General features: G+C 45.3%; 2 protein-coding genes across 2 annotated transcripts in view; both read right to left on the minus strand.

The window, feature by feature from the left end:
- SLC36A4 (solute carrier family 36 member 4) overlaps positions 1-23278 on the minus strand; it is a 248388-nt gene extending 225110 nt beyond the window's left edge. The window contains exon 1 of the mRNA XM_048842769.2: positions 23193-23278. Within this exon, the coding sequence (XP_048698726.1) occupies positions 23193-23220 (28 nt within the window). The 5' untranslated portion in view covers positions 23221-23278. The remainder of the gene's footprint in view (positions 1-23192) is intronic.
- On the minus strand, positions 7470-9295 carry LOC142069091 (uncharacterized). The gene is made up of 2 exons (XM_075119479.1): positions 8637-9295; positions 7470-8048 (listed from the first exon to the last, which is right to left on the minus strand). The coding sequence occupies exons 1-2, from the start codon at positions 9217-9219 to the stop codon at positions 7507-7509; spliced, it is 1125 nt and encodes a 374-aa protein (XP_074975580.1). The 5' UTR covers positions 9220-9295; the 3' UTR covers positions 7470-7506.
- Positions 23279-25192: the final 1914 nt, after the last annotated feature.

Below are 25192 nucleotides of genomic sequence, written 5' to 3' on the forward strand. Positions count from 1 at the left end.
AACGCAAATTTTGATGGTGAATATTGTCCTGATAAAGCGTGTGGCAACACTGTATGTGAAGTTTAAGATTCCCCTGTATGATGTTAAGAGTGCATGTTCCAAAACTGTCATACCACCAAACTGGTCAAACAGGCCTATCTTAAACAAAGGAGTGTATGTTTGTCGTAATTTGCATCTAAACAGTAAACAGAGTCATCAAGCAGGAAGGGAAAACAAAGGAAACTCAAACAGGTGGAAAAAAACAGTAGGGAACATCCTTCTACACAACTGTCGCCAGTTCCCAGCTGGAATGTTTTTCAAGAGGGGGACTGAAACAATAAAAAGAAGGGACAAACACCCCTCTGGATCCCCCCTTCCCCTGCCCACCACATTCTCTTCATCTGAGAACATAAAAGGAAACAGCCATTGGATGTTCGGGAGGGGTGGGACAGTCCTGAGCTGAAGAATTTGGTCAGTAACTTTGCCGGAAGCATGTGACGAGAAATTTTCCTTGAATTTAATATAGTGTAAGTTAGACACTAGTAAGCATTATATCTATTATTCTTGTAGCTATTTCTGACTTTATGCCTCATCACTTGTACTCACTTAACTCTCTTTATAGTTAACATACTTGTTTTACTGTGTTATCTAATCCAGTGTGTTTAAGTTGAAGTGTCTGGGTAACTATTTATGGTAATAAACTTGTATACTATTCCACTTGTATATTAAAGGAATAATGGACTTTATCTATTTGTACTGTCCAGGAGAGGGATGGGTAGTACAGGTCATACTTTTGTGTGGGGGAAATTCAGGACTGGGGGTGTGTTGTGGTCACCCTACAGTATAATCGAGACTGGTGAGAGCCAGGGTGTAACTGGCAGGCTGCACTTACACACAGACACTCAAGGTAGGGCTTGCATGCTGAAAGGCAGTTTGTGAGCAGCCCAGGTGGGAACTAATTCAGCAAGGCATTGTAAGGCACCCAAGGTTGCAAGGCAGAGATGACACAGCCTTTCCCCCACCCCCACCCAGAATTTAATCCTGATAGGTCACACTGTCATTTCAGGCCTTTCATATTTTGGAAGACATAGCAGTTCTTGTAGTGCTCTAATGGCAGAGAGATGTTATTCCAAGCTGCTGGAAGGAAACCTGCAGTGTATGCAGCTGAAGTATTCAAATATATAGTAACCAAACAGCATATTTGTGAGTGGCGTGGACTAGTCAGCTATACTGGGGGCCTGGAAGATACACCCTTCCCTGTAATGTGATGAACTATCTGGAGTTCCTGCTTCAGGAAAAGTTTACAGCAATCAGCAGCCAGGACTGGGTCACAATCCATGAGGGAATTAACATGATGCTACATTAGCTCACACATGGCTTATCCTGTTATTCCTGCATGCAAACACTGAAATCTGCAGCTTTCTTCCACCCCACATCTGACACAGTTCTGGGGGAAAAACTGATGCCCCACTCATTCTTTGCAGAAATTATTTTGTTACTGGCATGGATTACCTCTAACTGAAATGGACTAGATTTGGAAATAGAATAAAGTTTCCCAAACACACACACACACTCAGTTCACTATTTACAGGTGGCTCCATAGATCCAGGAGGAGTGAGTACATAGTGGCAAATTTCTTATTACTGAAAGGAAAATATGAATGACCCTACTAAACATCTGTGACTTAACCTTTACAGTTATTAACGTTTAAATTCCAAGTCACTGTTTTGAACTCCACATGGTGTGGGGGATAGGGTGGATGCCGAAGCACTGTGATACAATCCATCATTAGTGGCCAAACACTGGTAGCCAGTGTGTCTCGTTTTTGCATTGCTTCTTAGAGCAGAAACAGCTGTGATGGAATCCCCGGCGTGCAACCTGGTCTGTGGGACTGCTGAGCTCTCTGTACCACAACCCTGGGCTACCCTCACACTGTGATGCTGATGTCACGTTACAAAGCTCTGGCAGGTAGGGTACTTAGCCAACCACGGGCAGGGACACATCCAGTTGAGTTACGTGAACGATCTCCCAGCCACTCATGAACCAACAATGGACAGGCTCCAACCAATTCCCTGTCTGTTCCCCAGTCTTGCACCCCAGAACTGTACTGTCTTGAACTGGTCAGAAGCCTGGCAGTGTAAATTCATTATCTAGTTTGTCACTCCCTCAGTGTGGAATGGACCACTCTAGCCTTTGTGGACTAAGCTGAGATTTCCCAAGCACTTCAACTAAAACACACTGTTTTAGGTAAAATATAAAACAGATTTATTAACTACAGAAAGATAGATTTTAAGTGATTGAGTAAGAGGCATAGAGATCAAAATTGGTTACTTAAGAAACAAAAATAAATTTGCAGTCTTAGTTCTACAAACTGAACAGGATTTGAATCAAGCAGTGCCTCACCCTGACAAACGGTACAAGCAGATCCTCAATACACAGACTGGATTCCCTTTTCCACCCTTCCCCAGTCCAAAGTTTTTATCCTCCAGCTGTTCTTCCAGATTTTGAGTTGAGGCGGGAGGGAGGCCCAATCTGTGTACTGAGGAACTCTAACCTGCTTGTACCATCTGTCAGGGTGAGAAAAGTTGTTTGATTTGACTCTTGCTAAAAGTTTAGGATTTAGAATGCGTGTTTAGTTTTTTACTTTAAGGTAACCATCTCATTGTCATGCCTCCCACTTATAATCACTTAAAATCTATCTTCCCGTAGTTAATAAATCCGTTTTATATTTTACCTAAAACAGTGTGCTTTGTTAGAAGTGCTTGAGAAACCTCAGTTCAATTTACAAAGGCTAGTGTAGATCCACACCACATTGAGGGAATGTCGAACTTGATAATAAACTTACACTGGCCAGGCTTCTGACCAGTGCAAGACAGTACAGTTCTGGGGTGCAAGACTGGGGAACTGGGGGGGAATTGGCTGGAGCCTGTCCATTGTTGGCTCATGAGTGGCTGGGAGAGCATTCACGTAACCCAGCTGGATGTGTCCCTGCCTGTGGATGGCTAAGTGCAGTACCTGCCAGAGGTTTGTAACTTGACATGAGCATCACAGCATAAGGGCCAGCCCAGGTTGTTGGGACAGCGGGCTCAGCAGTCTCACAGTCCAGGTTGCACCCTGGGGACCCCGTCACACCCTCCCATTACTATAATAATAAACTGTAAATTTGAGTCACACACTTACCGGACTCTGGGAAGGCTTCTGTCTCCACCAGGTTTTCTGCAGGCTCAACTGAACAGCTCTTCCAAGTAGGGACCAAGAATGTGCTGTTGATCCTGATCCATAGCCTGCTCTGGGACTGGTTTCACTGAAAGAGAGTCACTTCTTGCTCCTCACTGGGAACCTGCTGCTGGCTCCTATCAGCCTCCATACTGGATTCAGGGACCAACAGGGCACCATCCCAGCTGACCAGGTTGTCACGAAGCACAACTTGGCTTCATGCTGGGTGCATGGGCCAGAACCCAATGAAAGTTATCTCACAATGGGCATGTTGCTGGAAAATTCTCGAGGTGCATTTCTTGTCCCTGGTCTTCCAGTACAGACGCTCCGCGACTTATGCAAGCGTTCATTTCGGAACACTTTGCGTAACTCGAATTTTGTGTAAGTCGGAAACGTATACCCGACCATTACGCAAAAAAAAAACAAAAAAACACTATTTCTAGCTTATGGAACTTTTTCCGAAAGTGCAGATTTGCTTAAGTCGGGTCTTGCATAACCCGGGGAGTGTCTGTACTCTCTGTTCAGCCTCTTAATATGCTCCCTGCACCAACCACCTGCCCAGAAAATCTGCAGAGCTGTCATCTTTTTAGCGAGCTGCTGGTTCACATGGTCATTCCTGGTGTTTTTGCTGAAGTTTGCAGTTTTCCTGGCCTTGCACCAGAGATTCAGTAAAATTCGGCTGTGATCCCGTGACTATGAAGCAGCTCACTTTGCAAAAAAACTTGATCTGTTCACTCTCCACTGCAAACCCAGGAGGCTCTCTGATAGTGTGGTTGCAGATCAGTGATCAGAAGAGAATGGGTTAAATGCTGACCTGAGCTGCTGCCATTCATGTGCGGGGCGGGGCGTCTTCCATTTTCAATAGAGCGGATTAGAGATTGTTGGGATAGAGAGGACTAAGGAAATTGTCCCATGGAATTGTGGAATACTTCCATCTGACTCCCAGTACCCGAATCATACAGGGCTGCGTCTACACTGCAAAGCAACAGGGCTCACATCCTGGGTCCCGGCTTACCTCGTGCTCAGACCTGCAGCCCTACAAGGTCCTGTGTCCAAGCCCTGAGTTAGCGCAATTGCAGTGTAGATGCAAGGGGGGTTACACTTGTGCCTGAGCTCAAGCACAGGCTACAGTGTAGATGTACCATTAGTAACACAGAACCTCACTTCAGCAACAACTAGTCCATGTCTGTGAGACATGAGAAGAGACAACTTGTGCACATGCAAGTTAGATGTGTGCATTTCCAGAACTAAATTAGTAAGGTTCTGCCTTTAATGCACTTCAAGTCAACTTCTCATAAGTCATCTCATTGCACACCAGCCTATGGCATACATTGTGAGATGAAGGCTTCAGAATCCAATGTGGTGCAGGAAACCCTCTCTGAATTTCCTCAAGAAGCCTTCTTTCCAAGACAGCTAAAAGAAAAAGGCTGCATGTGTTTCCTAAAGATACAATCACGCTGTCACAGGCTGATAATCCTTCACAGAACCCCCTTCGACACACACACAAAAAGTAGCTCCCAACGGAATGTTTACCTGCTAGCTCAGGCAGAGAAAGAGCAAATAAGGAATTTACCTTAGGGTATGTCTACACTACGGAATAAGGTCGAATTTATAGAAGTCGTTTTTTTAGAAATCGGTTTTATATATTCGAGTGTGTGTGTCCCCACAGAAAATGCTCTAAGTGCATTAAGTGCATTAACTCGGCGGAGCGCTTCCACAGTACCGAGGCTAGAGTCGACTTCTGGAGCGTTGCACTGTGGGTAGCTATCCCACAGTTCCTGCAGTCTCCGCTGCCCATTGGAATTCTGGGTTGAGATCCCAATGCCTGATGGGGCTAAAACATTGTCGCGGGTGGTTCTGGGTACATATCGTCAGGCCCCCGTTCCCTCCCTCCCTCCGTGAAAGCAAGGGCAGACAATCGTTTCGCGCCTTTTTTCCTGAGTTACCTGTGCAGACGCCATACCACGGCAAGCATGGAGCCCGCTCAGGTAACCGTCACCCTATGTCTCCTGGGTGCTGGCAGACGCGGTACGGCATTGCTACACAGTAGCAGCAACCCCTTGCCTTGTGGCAGCAGACGGTACAGTACGACTGGTAGCCATCATCGTCATGTCCGAGGTGCTCCTGGCCACGTCGGCTGGGAGCGCCTGGGCAGACATGGGCGCAGGGACTAAATTTGGAGTGACTTGACCAGGTCATTCTCTTTAGTCCTGCAGTCAGTCCTATTGAACCGTCTTATGGTGAGCGGGCAGGCGATACGGACTGCTAGCAGTCGTACTGTACCATCTTCTGCCGAGCAGCCATGAGATGTGGATGGCATGCAGTCCTTCTGCACCGTCTGCTGCCAGCCAAAGATGTAAAAGATAGATGGAGTGGGTCAGAACAAGAAATAGACCAGATCTGTTTTGTACTCATTTGCTTCCGCCCTCCCCTGTCTAGGGGACTCATTCTTCTAGGTCACACTGCAGTCACTCACAGAGAAGGTGCAGCGAGGTAAATCTAGCCATGTATCAATCAGAGGCCAGGCTAACCTCCTTGTTCCAATAAGAACGATAACTTAGGTGCACCATTTCTTATTGGAACCCTCCGTGAAGTCCTGCCTGAAATACTCCTTGATGTAAAGACACCCCCTTTGTTGATTTTAGCTCCCTGAAGCCAACCCTGTAAGCCGTGTCGTCAGTCGCCCCTCCCTCTGTCAGAGCAACGGCAGACAATCGTTCCGCGCCTTTTTTCTGTGCGGACGCCATACCAAGGCAAGCATGGAGGCCGCTCAGCTCACTTTGGCAATTAGGAGCACATTAAACACCACACGCATTATCCAGCAGTATATGCAGCACCAGAACCTGGCAAAGCGATCTCGGGCGAGGAGGCGACGTCAGCGCGGTCACGTGAGTGATCAGGACATGGACACAGATTTCTCTGAAAGCATGGGCCCTGCCAATGCATGCATCATGGTGCTAATGGGGCAGGTTCATGCTGTGGAACGCCGATTCTGGGCTCGGGAAACAAGCACAGACTGGTGGGACCGCATAGTGTTGCAGGTCTGGGACGATTCCCAGTGGCTGCGAAACTTTCGCATGCGTAAGGGCACTTTCATGGAACTTTGTGACTTGCTTTCCCCTGCCCTGAGGCGCATGAATACCAAGATGAGAGCAGCCCTCACAGTTGAGAAGCGAGTGGCGATAGCCCTGTGGAAGCTTGCAACGCCAGACAGCTACCGGTCAGTTGGGAATCAATTTGGAGTGGGCAAATCTACTGTGGGGGCTGCTGTGATGCAAGTAGCCCACGCAATCAAAGATCTGCTGATATCAAGGGTAGTGACCCTGGGAAATGTGCAGGTCATAGTGGATGGCTTTGCTGCAATGGGATTCCCTAACTGTGGTGGGGCCATAGACAGAACCCATATCCCTATCTTGGCACCGGAGCACCAAGCCGCCGAGTACATAAACCGCGAGGGGTACTTTTCGATAGTGCTGCAAGCTCTGGTGGATCACAAGGGACGTTTCACCAACATTAACGTGGGATGGCCGGGAAAGGTGCATGATGCTCGCATCTTCAGGAACTCTGGTCTGTTTCAAAAGCTGCAGGAAGGGACTTTATTCCCAGGCCAGAAAATAACTGTTGGGGATGTTGAAATGCCTATATGTATCCTTGGGGACCCAGACTACCCCTTAATGCCATGGCTCATGAAGCCGTACACAGGCAGCCTGGACAGTAGTCAGGAGCTGTTCAACTACAGGCTGAGCAAGTGCAGAATGGTGGTAGAATGTGCATTTGGACGTTTAAAGGCGCGCTGGCGCAGTTTACTGACTCGCTTAGACCTCAGCGAAACCAATATTCCCACTGTTATTACTGCTTGCTGTGTGCTCCACAATATCTGTGAGAGTAAGGGGGAGACGTTTATGGCGGGGTGGGAGGTTGAGGCAAATCGCCTGGCTGCTGGTTACGCGCAGCCAGACACCAGGGCGGTTAGAAGAGCACAGGAGGGCGCGGTACACATCAGAGAAGCTTTGAAAACCAGTTTCATGACTGGCCAGGCTACGGTGTGAAAGTTCTCTTTGTTTCTCCTTGATGAAACCCCCCGCCCCTTGGTTCACTCTACTTCCCTGTAAGCTAACCACCCGCCCCTCCTCCCTTCAATCACCGCTTGCAGAGGCAATAAAGTCATTGTTGCTTCACATTCATGCATTCTTTATTCATTCATCACACAAATAGGGGGATGACTACCAAGGTAGCCCAGGAGGGGTGGTGGAGGAGGGAAGGAAAATGCCACACAGCACTTTAAGCACAGCACTTTAAAAGTTTACAACTTTAAAATTTATTGAATGACAGCCTTCTTTTTTTTGGGCAATCCTCTGTGGTGGAGTGGCTGGTTGGCCGGAGGCCCCCCCACCGCGTTCTTGGGCGTCTGGGTGTGGAGGCTATGGAACTTGGGGAGGAGGGCGGTTGGTTACAGAGGGGCTGCAGTAGCAGTCTGTGCTCCAGCTGCCTTTGCTGCAGCTCAACCATACACTGGAGCATACTGGTTTGGTCCTGCAGCAGCCTCAGCATTGAATCCTGCCTCCTCTCATCACGCTGCCGCCACATTTGAGCTTCAGCCCTGTCTTCAGCCCGCCACTTACTCTCTTCAGCCTGCCACTTACTCTCTTCAGCCCGCCACCTCTCCTCCCGGTCATTTTGTGCTTTCCTGCACTCTGACATTATTTGCCTCCACGCATTCGTCTGTGCTCTGTCAGTGTGGGAGGACAGCATGAGCTCGGAGAACATTTCATCGCGAGTGCGTTTTTTTTTCTTTCTAAGCTTCACTAGCCTCTGGGAAGGAGAAGATCCTGTGATCATTGAAACACATGCAGCTGGTGGAGAAAAAAAAAGGGACAGCGGTATTTAAAAAGACACATTTTATAAAACAGTGGCTACACTCTTTCAGGGTAAACCTTGCTGTTAACATTACATACATAGCACGTGTGCTTTCGTTACAAGGTCGCATTTTGCCTCCTCCCACCGCGTGACTACCCCCTCAACCTTCCCCCCTCCCTGTGGCTAACAGTGGGGAACATTTCTGTTTAGCCACAGGCAAACAGCCCAGCAGGAATGGGCTCCTCTGAGTGTCCCCTGAAGAAAAGCACTCTATTTCAACCAGGTGACCATGAATTATATCTCACTCTCCTGAGGATAACACAGAGAGATAAAGAACGGATGTTGTTTGAATGCCAGCAAACATACACTGCAATGCTTTGTTCTACAATGATTCCCGAGTACGTGTTACTGGCCTGGAGTGGTAAAGTGTCCTACCATGAAGGACGCAATAAGGCTGCCCTCCCCAGAAACCTTTTGCAAAGGCTTTAGGACTACATCTAGGAGAACCGCAAATGCCAGGGCAAAGTAATCCTTTCACATGCTTGCTTTTAAACCATGTATAGTATTTTAAAAGGTACACTCACCAGAGGTCCCTTCTCCGCCTGCTGGGTCCAGGAGGCAGCCTTGGGTGGGTTCGGGGGATACTGGCTCCAGGTCTAGGGTGAGAAACAGTTCCTGGCTGTCGGGAAAACCGGTTTCTCCGCTTGCTTGCTGTGAGCTATCTACAACCTCCTCCTCATCATCATCTTCTTCGTCCCCAAAACCTGCTTCCGTATTGCCTCCATCTCCATTGAAGGAGTCAAACAACACGGCTGGGGTAGTGGTGGCTGAACCCCCTAAAATGGCATGCAGCTCATCATAGAAGCGGCATGTTTGGGGCTCTGACCCAGAGCGGCTGTTCGCCTCTCTGGTTTTCTGGTAGGCTTGCCTCAGCTCCTTCAGTTTCACGCGGCACTGCTTCGGGTCCCTGTTATGGCCTCTGTCCTTCATGCCCTGGGAGATTTTGACAAAGGTTTTGGCATTTCGAAAACTGGAACGGAGTTCTGATAGCACGGATTCCTCTCCCCAAACAGCGATCAGATCCCGTACCTCCCGTTCGGTCCATGCTGGAGCTCTTTTGCGATTCTGGGACTCCATCATGGTCACCTGTGCTGATGAGCTCTGCATGGTCACCTGCAGCTTGCCACTCTGGCCAAACAGGAAATGAGATTCAAAAGTTCGTGGTTCTTTTCCTGTCTACCTGGCCAGTGCATCCGAGTTGAGAGTGCTGTCCAGAGCGGTCATAATGGAGCACTCTGGGATAGCTCCCGGAGGCCAATACCATCGAATTGTGTCCACAGTACCCCAAATTCGAGCCGGCAACGTCGATTTAAGCGCTAATCCACTTGTCAGGGGTGGAGTAAGGAAATCGATTTTAAGAGCCCTTTAAGTCGAAATAAAGGGCTTCATTGTGTGGACGGGTGCAGGTTTACATCGATTTAACGCTGCTAAATTCGACCTAAAGTCCTAGTGTAGACCAGGGCTTACTGACCCACTGAAGATAGGTGTATCCAAACTCAGGGAAAGAAAGAAAAAAAGGGAGTCTTTATGTAACCTCCATTACTCAGGTTTTTAGAGGTCTATTAGACTGGACCTAACGACTTTGTTTTTGTTAAGCACACATCTATTTGTAGAGTATTTATTTATATCACAACTTGAATATTGCTAGAAGGTCGCAAAATCACTTCTGTCTGTCTACCAAACTATTACAATAAAAGGGAACGTTAGATGCACAACCTTAGAATATTCCTCCGAATCTATTTTATTCCTATTATGTACACAAGTCCTGTTTGCCTTAAAAGAAGGCAAAAAAGCACAGCCAAGAATACCAGAAACAATTCCACCTTCCAAGCTCAAGGCCTATTATCAACTTCTGTCTGACCTGATAACCTACTTCCAGCCCTCTGCCCTGCACTAGAAATTTACCCAGATGCAAGCCACAGATTCCGCAATTGTTTTAAATAAAGAGCCTCATATGGTTCAGGTGGATTTGGACATGAGCTGCACCCACACTGGTAAAATCAGTACAAGAGCTGTAATTTTCCACCACTGCACCTCTACTGGTGTAGCAACGGCAGAGGCCACAGTGTAATTAAAGAACAGTAGGTGATTTCACCCTTTTCTACCACTGTGCAGTCTGGCCCTACTTTGCCAGCAAAGCAGCGTTTTCATTAATCTAATTACTGTATTACAAATGGACGTGTAAACTGCTAGTCTGAGCAAATGACTGAGAAGCAGAAACTCTAATTCAGGTAAAAGCAAAGAATTTAAATGGATTACTATATAAAAATATTTATGATGAAGATGGTGAAAAAAAAATGAAACCGCCCAGAAAACTGATGATGGTATAAACACCCACACTCTGTTTACATGACAGATCAACGACAGGCCTGTACCAGAGATTTTTCTGTGTGTGCATGGGGGCACACAGGGCCTCTTAGTACAGCTGCTCACAACATAAAATGAATTCCTCAGCCAGGACCAACCCAGACTCATGTGCAACTGGAGTCATCTTGCCTGGGATTTTCTGTCCAGCAAAGAGAGTAAGCGTACTGTCTCACACCCACAGAGTAACCTTAAACACAGGACAGGGTGTGCCTGCAGCAACCAGTACAACATGATCCCATCTAAGGACTATTAATAGAAAACCAGTGTGACCAGGTTTCCTCTGCAGCATCTTCTTTGGCCCATCAGGGTACAATTCACCCAGTTGCAGGTATCCACTGATGGACCTCCCAGAGACAGCAACCTAAGATCGCAATGCTTTGGTCCTCTGGCCAAGGCACACTTCAGTCTCTCCCTTTTCAGGGAAACAGCCGTGTTAGTCTGTATTCGCAGAAAGAAAAGGAGTACTTGTGGCACCTTAGAGACTTATTTGAGCATAAGCTTTCGTGAGCCACAGCTCACTTCATCGGATGCATACTGTGGAAAGTGTAGAAGATCTTTTATACGCACAAAGCATGAAAAAATACCTCCCCCCACCCCACTCTCCTGCTGGCAATAGCTTATCTAAAGTGATCACTCTCCTTACAATGTGTATGATAATCAAGTTGGGCCATTTCTTGCACAAATCCAGGTTTTCTCACCCCCCCCCCCCCACACACACACAAACCCACTCTCCTGCTGGTAATAGCTGGCCCACATATCTATTCAGGGGACACCATCACAGGGCCTAATAACATCAGCCACACTATCAGAGGCTCATTCACCTGCACATCCACCAATGTGATATATGCCACCATGTGCCAGCAATGCCCCTCTGCTATGTACATTGGTCAAACTGGACAGTCTCTATGTAAAAGAATAAATGGACACAAATCAGATGTCAAGAATTATAACATTCATAAACCAGTCGGAGAACACTTCAATCTCTCTGGTCACACGATTACAGACATGAAAGTTGCAATTCTTCAACAAAAAAACTTCAAATCCAGACTCCAGCGAGAAACTGCTGAATTGGAATTCATTTGCAAATTGGATACAATTAACTTAGGCTTAAATAGAGACTGGGAGTGGCTAAGTCATTATGCAAGGTAACCTATTTCCCCTTGTTTTTTCCTAACCCCCCCACCCCCCCAGACGTTCTTGTTAAACCCTGGATTTGTGCTGGAAATGGCCCAACTTGATTATCATACACATTGTAAGGAGAGTGATCACTTTAGATAAGCTATTGCCAGCAGGAGAGTGGGGTGGGGGGAGGTATTTTTTCATGCTTTGTGTGTATAAAAGATCTTCTACACTTTCCACAGTATGCATCCGATGAAGTGAGCTGTAGCTCTCGAAAGCTTATGCTCAAATAAATTGGTTAGTCTCTAAGGTGCCACAAGTACTCCTTTTCCTTTTCAGGGAGTTATGCTCTAGAGGAATCACGAACACGAATGCACACACACCTTCTCAACCTTTGGTGGGACCCCACACTTCTACTCAGGGCTTGTCTGCAAATATGCCATGCCTCTACCAATTCCTCAGAGCCTGGCTGTTCCTTCTACCAGCCAGATAAGCCCCCACTAAACTAGTTCAGTCTCAGGGCTGCAAGCAGGCTTCTCTCCCAACAAGAAAAGCAGAGCTCTGCTCTCGTTCCTGGTCAGCCCAGAACTGGGCTAAATCTCCTACTTTTAACTCCCCCTCCCTCTCCATGCCTTACAGTTGCTCCAGGTGTAGTGCTGCGGACCAGTTGGGTTCACAGGCTCTCATTAACCCACTAATTGCCAGCATGGGGCCTGTCCACCCCATCATAATCAGTTTCATTATATTGCTATTTTTTATATACCACTAAAGTAAAATTGTATGGGTTTTACATCTATGATTCATAACGGGGTTCCAAAGAGACTCTGTATATTTATGGATACAGACCAAAGTCCTAAAATCTAAACCATGCCATCCATTCACTGATCAGAGGAGGTACTGTGAAAACCAAGGGCATGAAAATTAGCATTCAAAGAAACAAACTCTGGATCAAGTATGAATTCAGGATGAACTGGATGTAAAAAATGCAAGTGTTGTGTGATACAGATTCTTAAACTATAATCTCTGAAAAGGAAGTGCTATACTACAGAACAACTACTGTCTGTATAAAAAAAATCCACATAAAGTGATGTTTTATTTAATAAGTCATCTGTAACCATGATAGTAGTGTCTAGCACTCTCTTCAAACATCCCTGAAAGACAGATACTGAGGAAACTGAGGCAGAGAAAACCAGTTTACCTAAACCCACAAAATTACTCAGAGAACTGGGATTAGAATTTGGAATTCCTGCTACCCGTTCATATGATGACAGCAGTAGCCCATAGGTCGAGGTCTAATTGAATAATCTGATTCATGTGCATATATTTGCTCTGAATAGATCTAAATATAGTAGCCAAAATAAACACACCAATCAGCATTTAGCCAGTCACAGTGTGTATCATTGGTTCTCCTGAAGTATAGTAGTGTTCTAAAGCAATCCAACTGCTCCTACTCAGCCTCCGCCCTTGCCAACTGTTTATCCTCAAGTTGACTCCTGTTGCCATCACACCTCCTGTTCATCCGGTAGTTAGTACAACTTCGGCCTTTAAATCTAGTCCAGGTCCATTTGGAATGATGGGGCCAGGGCAGTTTATCAGGTTTGGGTTGTAGCAATGTATTTTGACCTACAAAGCCCGATAGGGTTTGGGTCTGCATGCCAAAATATCACGCTTCCCTCTCCATGATACTTCAGGAGTTACAGTTAGCACAAGTACTACAGCTGAAAATGCCCTGATTTTAAAAGAAGGGAGGTAGAGGCAGAGCATTGTCAATAATGTGTTCCTCAGCTCTGAAATTTACTTCCCTCCTTGGTCTACTAGAGCTGGATTTGATGACCTTCAGGGCATGCTGCAAGACATATCCATTTTTCTCAAGCTTTTCCAGGGCATGGAGAAGGATAATGATTGGGGAATAGAGCTGCTGCAAGAGGAATCATGTGTTATAGGATGGAGGATCAATTTATCATCTTTTAAACTATGTAGTGTTTTGTTTGGGCTTTTAAAAAAAAAAAATACAGGATCTAGGGCACCGCATGGGGGATTTCAAAAGTGTAAACAAACAATAAAAATTACAGTTGGAGTATTGGAGGGTAGGTGTGAGGCAACATGAGTTCTTTAACTGTACTGACTGTTGGCTCAGTGTACACACCTTAAAACTCTCACCCTTAAAACTTGCTCCCTGTGACAGAGTGCTAGACAAGAACAGCTGATCCAGCACTCTGGTCACAGCAATTCCAATCAAACAATGCAGAATGGTGCTGGTTAAACAGAGTTGTGCCTGATTTGTGGGTGAAGGAGAGCTGATAGGCTAATTAAACTATTAGGCAGAGGGTACAAACAGGTACAGGAAGAAAGTACAAAGGGGGGAAAGCAGGCAGCAGGGGGAGGAAAGAGGTTGCTCTTCCCAGCTTGGTGCAGGAGCTGGGGGCTTCCTAGGACTGTTGGAGCAGAACTGTATATAGCAGGGGTTCTCAAACTGAGGATCATGACTCCTCAGGGGGCCATGAGGTTATTACATGGGGGATCGCAAGGTGTCAGTCTCCACCCCCAGCCCCACTTCACCTCCAGCATTTATAATTGTGTTATAAATTAAAAACACTTTTTTACATTTAAGAAGGGTTGCACTCAGAGGCTTGCTGTGTGAAAGGGGTCACCAGTACAAAAGTTTGAGAACCACTGGCATATAGTATTAAGGTGGTGGGAACCCCCATTGTAAATGAACTGCACAAGGTGTCTGACCAGCACAAGAGTCTCTGAGCAGTTTGTGGAGCAGAGGCAGAGGGCCCTGTTACACTCCCTAATCTATAAAAGCGGTGAAAATCCAACCCCTGTAAAGTACACTGTGACCTTCAGGAGTGTTATGTAACTGCAAAGTATGTCTGCAATCCGGCAAACATTATACATGTGAGTTACTTTATGCTGGCAAGTATCCCCAACACAAAGTAATGCACACTGGAAAATATAATCCCAACTATACACACAAAATGGTTTAAAATTAGCTATTACCACTCAAGAAAGAGTTCTTGGGAGTCATTGTGGATAGTTCTCTGAAAACATCATCCCAATGTGCAGCAGCAGTCAAAAACGCTAAAAGAATGTTAGGAACCATTAGGAAATGGACAGATAATAAGACAGTAATATCATAATGACACTATATAATCCATGGTACACCCACACCTTCAATACTACATGCAGTTCTGGTCATCCCATCTCAAAAAAGATAAATTAGAATTGGAAAAGGTACAGAGAAGGGCAACGAAAATGATTAAGGGTATGGAACAGCTTCCATATAAGAGATTTAAAAGACTGGGACTGTTAGCTTAGAAAAGAGATGACAAAGAGGGATATGATAGAGGTTTATTAAATCATGACCGGTGTGAAGAAAGTGAATAAAGAAGTGGTATTTACCTCTTCAGATAACACAAGAACCAGGAGTCACCCAAAGAAATTAATAGGCAGCACATTTAAAACAAACTTAAGGAAATACTTCTTCATACAACACACAGTAAACCTGTAGACCTCGTTGCCAGAGGATGTTGTGAAGGCCAAAAGTATAACTTGGTTCAAAAAAGAATTAATTAGTTCATGGAGGATAGGTCCATCAATCACTATTAGCCCAGATGGTCAGGAATGCAACCCCATGCTCGTAAGCCTCTGACTGCCAGATGCTGGGACAGGACGACAGGGGATGGATCACTTGATAATTGCCCTTTTCTGTTCATTCCCACTAAAGCGGTGGTTCTCAAACTTCTGTACTGGTGACCCCTTTCACATAGCAAGCCTCTGAGTGCGACCCCCCCCCCCTTATAAATTAAAAACACTTTTAAATATACTTAACATCATTATGAATGCTGGAGGCAAAGTAGGGTTTGGAGTGGAGGCTCACAGCTCCCGACCCCCCGAGGGGTCCCGACGCCCAGTTTGAGAGCCACTGCTCTAAAGCATCTGGTATTGGCCACTGTCAGAAGACAGGACACTGAGCTAGGTGAACCACTGGTCTGACCCAGTACAGCCATTCTTACGATCACGTATATCCAGTTATTTACACACTTGCAGGCCTGAAGCCTAGATTACTGATAAACACCAAAAAGTGACCACGACAGGCACTCTCAGCGGGGTGCTGCTGGACATGCTTTAGGTGCACTGGCAGAGCTTTGGGGATTTGGTTAGCTGTAGCCAGGGCTAACAGATCACCCCACAATGCACATCAAATTCACCGTCACTTAATTTAAAAATAAAAATGATCACTCCTGAACTGCTGGACATAAAAGGGAAAAAAATAAAGCTGCCAAACCAAGACCCACTTTCCCCAGTCAAAACTGGTAGTAAAAAATGTATTACCCTAATCATAGAATCATAGAATATCAGGGTTGGAAGGGACCTCAGGAGGTCATCTAGTCCAACCCCCTGCTCAAAGCAGGACCAATCCCCAATTTTTGCCCCAATATCTGCTTTAACATTTTTGCCCCAATATCTGCTTTAACATAATGATATCTGCTTTAACATTTTTGATAGAAAGGAAAATTCTTCAATGTTTAAAAACTGCTGTAACAAAGTGTAATCTGTTTTATCACCAAGCATTGGAAATTACACTTCCCAGAATGCTAAATCTTCAGATGTCTAGTCAGTTAAGATGCCTATTTTTAAGCAGCACTTGAAAAAAAAAAAATCAATTGCTGATGCAGTGACCTGACTTCCAGGTTATCCTTCCTCTTCTCTCTTGGAAAAAAGACACATTTGTACAGTACCCTGCTCTGCGATTCAGATTAAGTGTAACTTAGTAACATTCAGAATTACTAAGAACAGATAATTACAGAAAATAAATTGTACTCTGAGAATAATTATTGTTGGCAATTCTACCTGATCAGAACATAAATCAGGAAGTACTCAGTTTTGCTTACAAACACTAATTGTCACGTATCAAAGGACTAGCAAAAGCAAAGACATTTTTATTGTTAAACTGAGCAGCCAAGGCCGTTCAGAGTCCTGCAGGATCTTATTGTTCTTTTATGATGAAGTATTTCACCACAGAGCCACATTAAAATCATGATTTTACAGAAATGTACATCCTTTATCTCAACTGCTGTAGATCTCTAGACCAAGCCAAGTCTTTCTGAATGATTACAACACTTGCAAATGGTGATATATCACTAAGAGGCAGATTTTTTAAGGTACAAATAGGTACCTAGTGCGATTTTCAAAAGCACCTACGTAAATGGTCAAGTCTCTTTAACCACCAAAAAAGCAAAATAACCTGTAGCACATAGTAAATTTGGGGGGGTTATCTGATTCCTGTTTGAAATTAAATGTAATAAATAACTCAGCAGTGCATTTATTAGCCATTACTACCAGGGATGTGAATTGATTTACAATTAATACAATCCATCTCACTCCATAATTCCAATAAATCAAACCACAGTTTAGATAAGCTTTACTTCAGGGCTTAAAAAATTTGCTGACATCTACTAGACAGATGCTTAAAGCTGCTAGCCAGTGGTAGATAGGAAACACAAGCGGGGGGAGCTTTGCCAGCAATGTCTAGGTTCAATGCCCTGTTGTCACTTTCAACTGCAGGGAAAGAAGAACATAAAGGATTTCTACCAGGTATTTTGCACCTCTGACATGCCTGGTAGCTTTATATCAACCTCTGTGTCGAGTTAGGTGTCTGATAAGTCTGGATGGAAGAAAAAGGAGCTGTTCCCCCCCTCCCGGGCCCCCTCTGCACTTCTTGGCTGCTACCAACACTGGACACTATGTCCATTATATAAGTATTTCCTCCATATTCCTATTTTAATACAATAATTCACTATCCAACCACTCAATTTTTTAATCATGCTCTGTGCTCTTTCGCGCTATCCATTGGACTTTAGAGCAACTAAACTAATACTATTACAACAACCATGTTCTCATCATGGATCTATGAGTTCACATATCTATGCAAAACCAATATCCTATGGAAAATATAAGATGAATCTATACTGTACTATGTTTTCCTTGCCTCTACTGAATAAAATCAGAATTTCTCAGTTACATATCATACCCCTTATAGTGTTGACAAATAAAAGAGAGATTCTTCTTTAGCAGAGCGAGCAGGATCCTGAAATCTATTCCTGCTATCATCATGAAATTCCAAGCAGCCAGGATGTACAATGACAGGACTTCACAGCTGTGGCTAGGGGGCAACCAGTTTGTTAAATATCACAATTTCCACTCAAAGTCAATTGTTCCTGACACCCTGCAAGTTTTCTATTAATGTATTAAGTGTTTGAGGTTCTGTTTGTTTTTCTTTGGAGATTTCTTCACTCCTACTCTTTCACCCATCTTTATTCAGAAAATAGACTAAAACTGATTCATCCCTTCAATCTTCCAACACACATTCTGTTATAAAGCTGCATAAAACCCTCAGTGCTGTGCTTTTCCCATGTCGCTCAACATACCTGGAGGCATGTCATCCAACTGGTTAGATAAATTAACCATTAGCACAAGGCAGACTTGTTGAACTTGTTTACAGTTCAGGTTGCAAAGGAAGAGTAACACAGGTCTACATAGAGCTAAATGTAATAAAAGCTATGCCTGCAGATATGTACTATTATTACATCCAAGTAAATAATGGCTTGCGACTTGCTTGTCTGCCACAGTCATATAACATGTCCAAATTTCTATTGATCTTCTCTGTTTATACTGAAGTTTGAAGAGAAATGTTTGTAAGATTGGCTACCGCTAAGTCTAATGAGAACTAGCCTTCATTTCATTTTAAATGAATAGGAGCTTTCTCTGAATTTTTGACTACATGCCCCTTTAAGATTAGTGCTTTAAAAGTAGAGACCTGCTGACAATACATAGAATTTTAGCTTAGCTGAGTAGAGTTATAGATAAACATTTTTATGGCTGACTTAGAACAATGCTTCCTCAGCTCTCGTCCCCTAATGCCCCTACTCTACTTGCGCTATATTGATGATATCTTCATCATCTGGAACCATGGAAAAGGAATTCCTCAAGGGTTTCACCATGATTTCAACAATTTCCATCCCACCATCAACCTCAGCCTGGACCAGTCCACACAAGAGTTCCACTTCCTGGACACTACGGTGCTAATAAGCGATGGTCACATAAACACCACCCTATACCGGAAACCTACTGACCGCTATGCCGACCTACATGCCTCCAGCTTTCACCCAGACCACACCACACGATCCATTGTCTACAGCCAAGCTCTACGATACAGCCGCATTTGCTCCAACCCCTCAGACAGAAGCAAACACTTACAAGATCTCTATCAAGCGTTCTTACAACTACAATACACACCTGCTGAAGTGAAGAAACAGACTGACAGAGCCAGAAGAGTACCCAGAAGTCACCTACTACAGGACAGGCCTAACAAAGAAAATAACAGAATGCCACTAGCCATCACCTTCAGCCCCCAACTAAAATCTCTCCAACGCATCATCAAGGATCTACAACCTATTCTGAAGGACGACCCATCAATCTCACAAATCTTGGGAGACAGGCCAGTCCTTGCCTACAGACAGCCCCCCAACCTGAAGCAAATACTCACCAGCAACTACATACCACATACAGAACCACTAACCCAGGAACCTATCCTTGCAACAAAGCCCGTTGCCAGCTGTGCCCACATATCTATTCAGGGGACACCATCACAGGGCCTAACAACATCAGCCACACTATCAGAGGCTCGTTCACCTGCATATCTACCAATGTGATATATACCATCATGTGCAAGCAATGCCCCTCTGCCATGTACATTGGTCAAACTGGACAGTCTCTACGTAAAAGAATAAATGGACACAGATCAGATGTCAAGAATTATAACATCCATAAACCAGTCGGAGAACACTTCAATCTCTCTGGTCACGTGATTACAGACATAAAAGTTGCGATATTACAACAGAAAAACTTCAAAACCAGACTCCAGGGAGAGACTGCTGAATTGGAATTCATTTGCAAATTGGATACAATTAACTTAGGCTTGAATAGAGACTGGGAGTGGCTAAGTCATTATGCAAGGTAACCTATTTCCCCTTGTTTTTTCCTACTCCCCCCCCCCCCCCCCACACACACACACACACTGTTCCTCAGACGTTCTTGTTAAACCCTGGATTTGTGCTGGAAATGGCCCACCTTGATTATCATACACATTGTAAGGAGAGTGATCACTTTAGATAAGCTATTACCAGCAGGAGACTGGGGTGGGGGGAGAGAAAACCTTTTGAAGTGATAAACACCCATTTTTTCATGATCTGTGTGTATAAAAAATCCTCACTGCATTTTCCACTTTATGCATCCGATGAAGTGACCTGTAGCTCACAAAAGCTTATGCTCAAATAAATTGGTTAGTCTCTAAGTTGCCACAAGTACTCCTTTTCTTTTTGCGAATACAGACTAACACGGCTGCTACTCTGAAACCAGATAAATAATGTGTGCACACAAATATTTCACATAAAGACGTGGGCACACATACATATACAAGTTGTAAGCCAGTATGTATATATAATCTTTTAAACCTACACACAAAGGACATGAACTTCCAGTTTAATCTATGACATAAGTTAACTCCATTGCCCTCATGCCATGAGGCTCTGCAGTATATCAAATGGTACTGTAACCAGGTATTTACTCAAACACCCACTGCATACCTGAGTGAAGTGGAAACGATGCGTTGCTATAAGTACATAAAGCTTCTTAAAGGCTTCAAAAGGTGAGACTTACAGCATAGATGAGACAAATGTCAAATCAAGAGAAAGAGTAACCTGAAAGTAAAAATGCCTAGCATCAAAGATCAGTTCTGGAGATCCACTATAAGGGACTTGAAGAGAAGCCAAATGCATTTGATCTATAGCCCAGAAGAGTCAACGGGAGCCTTTATGGCCCTTAATGCCAACTGACACCACATTGTGCCTGAGTATGTACAGTCTGTAAAAGCAACAATCAGATTCCCATTTTAAAGTAAAAAAACACCTGTCTCACTGCAGAATTCCTTTGCAAAAGGGCTTGGCAGAGATTGATGAATTACACTTCATAATTTCAAGAATAGGTGTAACAGAAGATGAATTCAGATAGCAAGGAACTTAAGCCTAAAAGAGAAGCAATGTATTTTTACTCCTAAAAAGAAGTTTTATTTTTTTCTCCAATAGTGCCAAATCCAAGATCAGAGAAAATACTATTTTTGCAAGTATAAATGAAAAGAATATAATGGGGGGAGAGAAATCTAATGACATACAGTTTTGGAAGGTAGAGGCAAAGAATGAATGATACCTATTAGGATCCTGAAGCTATGCATCAGTAAAATTGTTATATGTAAAAGTGTCATAAATATAAAGGGAAGGGTAAACCCCTTTGAAATCCCTCCTGGCCAGGGGAAAGCTCCTCTCACCTGTAAAGGGTTAAGAAGCTAAAGGTAACCTCGCTGGCACCTGACCAAAATGACCAATGAGGAGACAAGATACTTTCAAAAGCTGGGAGGAGGGAGAGAAACAAAAGGTCTGTGTCTGTCTGTAGTCTTCTTTGTCGGGGATAGACCAGGAATGGAGTCTTAGAACTTTTAGTAAGTAATCTAGCTAGGTATGTGTTAGATTATGATTTCTTTAAATGGCTGAGAAAAGGATTGTGCTGAATAGAATAACTATTTCTGTCTGTGTATCTTTTTTGTAACTTAAGGTTTTGCCTAGAGGGGTTCTCTATGTTTTTGAATCTAATTACCCTGTAAGATATCTACCATCCTGATTTTACAGGGGGGATTTCTTCATTTCTATTTACTTCTATTTTTATTAAAAGTCTTCTTGTAAGAAACTGAATGCTTTTTCATTGTTCTCAGATCCAAGGGTTTGGGTCTGTGGTCACCTATGCAAATTGGTGAGGCTTTTTATCCAACATTTCCCAGGAAAGGGGGGGTGCAAGTGTTGGGAGGATTGTGCATTGTTCTTAAGATCCAAGGGTCTGGGTCTGTAGTCACCTAGGCAAATTGGTGAGGCTTTTTACCAAACCTTGTCCAGGAAGTGGGGTGCAAGGTTTTGGGAAGTATTTTGGGGGGGAAAGACGCGTCCAAACAGCTCTTCCCCAGTAACCAGTATTAGTTTGGTGGTGGTAGCGGCCAGTCCAAGGACAACGGGTGGAATATTTTGTACCTTGGGGAAGTTTTGACCTAAGCTGGTAAAGATAAGCTTAGGAGGTTTTTCATGCAGGTCCCCACATCTGTACCCTAGAGTTCAGAGTGGGGGAGGAACCTTGACAAAAAGCTACCACCCTTTGCTATTGAAAGGGTTTTATTCTGGGAGTCCTATTCATCATAATGCAGAGAGTTCCTCCAGAACATCAAGGATGCCTAAATTCAGTATTTGAAAAATTAAAAGGCTTTTATTTAACCATAAACTGAGATTAGTTTTAAAGAATCGCACTCATGGTGATAACGGACTGTTTTAGTCAGTGTTTTTCACATGACATCAAAGAACAAAAACATCAGTCCATTTTAACCTTCCTCAGATTGTCACATCTTAAGAGCCAGGTATATATTGGGGGTTCCCGCATTTTTGTGATTTACAACAAATCAGTCATAGTGAATTAATGCTTTTGGACATTTTCAAATATAGGTGTCAAAAATTAGCTGCTTAAATGAGTTTAGTGACCTGATATTTAGAGGTGCTGACTCGTCACACCTCTCAAAGTCAAAATTTAGGTGCCTAATCACGGATTTAGATGCCTTGCTTTAGACACTCCAAGTTTGAAAACTTCAGCCAAAAGCTGTAGCTGGCTGTGGAGGCAGCAGATGTCACGACGATCAGAAGAAGCCACCGCACAACCTCGCTTCGCAGGCAGCAGCGTTACCCAGCGGCTAGGCTGGGAAGGCAGACTCGGAGCTGAAGCGACAGCAGTTCTGGGCCCGGTTTCCCAACCTCCCCACCACCTGCCATTGCAGCTGTGGGCACACTGCCCCGCGAGCGGGAGGGGGGGGCTCCTCGGTGTCCCCCACATGGCCCCTCCTCAGCGTCCCCCGCCCAGAGCTCGGCGCAGCAGGCAGCGGGTCACTCTTCCCCCTTGGGCGCAGCTCCCCGAGCCCCCGCGCTAGCCAGCCTGGCCCGGCTCTGGGGAGTCAGCAAGCGCGGCGGCGGCGGCGGCGGGGGGGGGGGGGGGTTACCGCCATCACCTCCCCCCGGCGCGCAGAGAGACCCGGGCCACACAACAGCGGCCAGCGGCGGAGAACCCAGCGCTCCCCCCGCCCCGCCACCACGGGCCTCCCGGATCAGTGACAGGGCCCCGCACACCTCGCACCCCTCCCCCCTGTGCAGGAGACACCCGCCCCCCACGGGAGGCCCGGGCTCAACCCCAGCACGGGGAAACCGCAGGAGTTGTTAGGAGGAAGGGGCTGCAGTGGTTCAACCCTTCTCCCCCCCCCCTCGGGTGAGATGGTTTATCCCGCCCTGCAGATGCGTTACCGGCGGAGCAAACCATTCTCTCCAAGTGCGGGGGGGAGTCAAATCTCCTCAGCCTCCTTGTGCCCTCTACCCCTGCCACACAGCAAGCCGCTGCCCATTCCGCCCTGCCTCACTTTCACCGCCATTCCCAGACAACGGAGCACGCTGTACCTAGCTCTTCTCTAGCCGCCGCTTCCATCTTTCAATGGTCCCTCCGCTCGCCCTGCCTCAATGTGGAGCCGGCCGGCACAGGGAGGCAGTGCGCATGCGCCACCTGTCCCTTCAGCACACCATAGAAACGCAGAGGGAGGATAGACAAGATGCCCCAGGAGGGGAGGAGGGAGGCGTTAGGCCTCCGGAGTCCAGAGCTCTTTAGGGATGCGCCCTGCAGTAGAAACAGGGGCATATTCCAGGGCTGCTCTGCGGCCTTTAGATGCTGCAGGCGCCTGTCTGTAATTAACTCCCGCCGGACTTGGTTCTCCCTTCAGCCCAACTCCGGCTGCAGAGCAATAGCCCCAACCTCAAGCATTCAAAAATTTTGCATCAGGCTCTGAAAAATCATAGGATTTTACAATAGGGCACGTTGGGTCTTTTTACTTGACCTGTAGCATTGGAACGTATAGGGGGTCCCATTGTCAAGTTTTTCCAACAACAACTCTGAGGGCTAGAAACTTACTTTGTTAAAAATGACAGGTTTCAGAGGAACAGCCGTGTTAGTCTGTATTCGCAAAAAGAAAAGGAGTACTTGTGGCACCTTAGAGACTAACCAATTTATTTGAGCATGAGCTTTCGTGAGCTACAGCTCACTTCATCAGATGTTTACCGTGGAAACTGCAGCAGACTTTATATACACACAGAGAATATGAAACAATACCTCCTCCCACCCCACTGTCCTGTTGGTAATAGCTTATCTAAAGTGATCAACAGGTGGGCCATTTCCAGCACAAATCCAGGTTTTCTCACCCTCCACCCCCCACACAAATTCACTCTCCTGCTGGTGCTAGCCCATCCAAAGTGACAACTCTTTACATAATCAAGTCGGGCTATTTCCTGCATAGATCAAGGTTTTCTCACATCCCCCCCACCCCCATACACACACAAACTCACTCTCCTGCTGGTAATAGCTCATCTAAACTGACCACTCTCCAAGTTTAAATCCAAGTTAAACCAGAACATCTGGGGGGGGGGGGGTAGGAAAAAACAAGAAGAAACAGGCTACCTTGCATAATGACTTAGCCACTCCCAGTCTCTATTTAAGCCTAAATTAATAGTATCCAATCTGCAAATGAATTCCAATTCAGCAGTTTCTCGCTGGAGTCTGGATTTGAAGTTTTTTTGTTTTAAGATAGCGACCTTCATGTCTGTGATTGCGTGACCAGAGAGATTGAAGTGTTCTCCGACTGGTTTATGAATGTTATGATTCTTGACATCTGATTTGTGTCCATTTATTCTTTTACGTAGAGACTGTCCAGTTTGACCAATGTACATGGCAGAGGGGCATTGCTGGCACATGATGGCATATATCACATTGGTGGATGTGCAGGTGAACGAGCCTCTGATAGTGTGGCTGATGTTATTAGGCCCTGTGATGGTGTCCCCTGAATAGATATGTGGGCACAATTGGCAACGGGCTTTGTTGCAAGGATAAGTTCCTGGGTTAGTGGTTCTGTTGTGTGGTATGTGGTTGTTGGTGAGTATTTGCTTCAGGTTGCGGGGCTGTCTGTAGGCAAGGACTGGCCTGTCTCCCAAGACTTGTGAGAGTGTTGGGTCATCCTTTAGGATAGGTTGTAGATCCTTAATAATGCGTTGGAGGGGTTTTAGTTGGGGGCTGAAGGTGACCGCTAGTGGCGTTCTGTTATTTTCTTTGTTAGGCCTGTCCTGTAGTAGGTAACTTCTGGGAACGCATTCTCCAACGCAACCTGAAGCAAATACTCAGCAAATACTCAGCAAATACTGCTGAATTGGAATTCATTTGCAGATTGGATACTATTAATTTAGGCTTAAATAGAGACTGGGAGTGGCTAAGTCATTATGCAAGGTAGCCTGTTTCTTCTTGTTTTTTCCTACCCCCCCCCCCCCCAGATGTTCTGGTTTAACTTGGATTTAAACTTGGAGAGTGGTCAGTTTAGATGAGCTATTACCAGCAGGAGAGTGAGTTTGTGTGTGTATGG

Source organism: Caretta caretta, chromosome 1, assembly GCF_965140235.1.
Source record: "Caretta caretta isolate rCarCar2 chromosome 1, rCarCar1.hap1, whole genome shotgun sequence".
NCBI lineage: Eukaryota > Metazoa > Chordata > Testudines > Cheloniidae > Caretta > Caretta caretta.

Excerpts from the sequence above, each read along its gene's own strand:
- LOC142069091 (XM_075119479.1), bottom strand. The coding sequence starts at position 9,219 with ATGCAGAGCTCATCAGCACAGGTGACCATGATGGAGTCCCAGAATCGC. Across the intron at positions 8,049-8,636 it reads AGGCGGAGAAGGGACCTCTG|CTGCATGTGTTTCAATGATC; the intron begins GTGAGTGTACCT and ends TTTCTCCACCAG.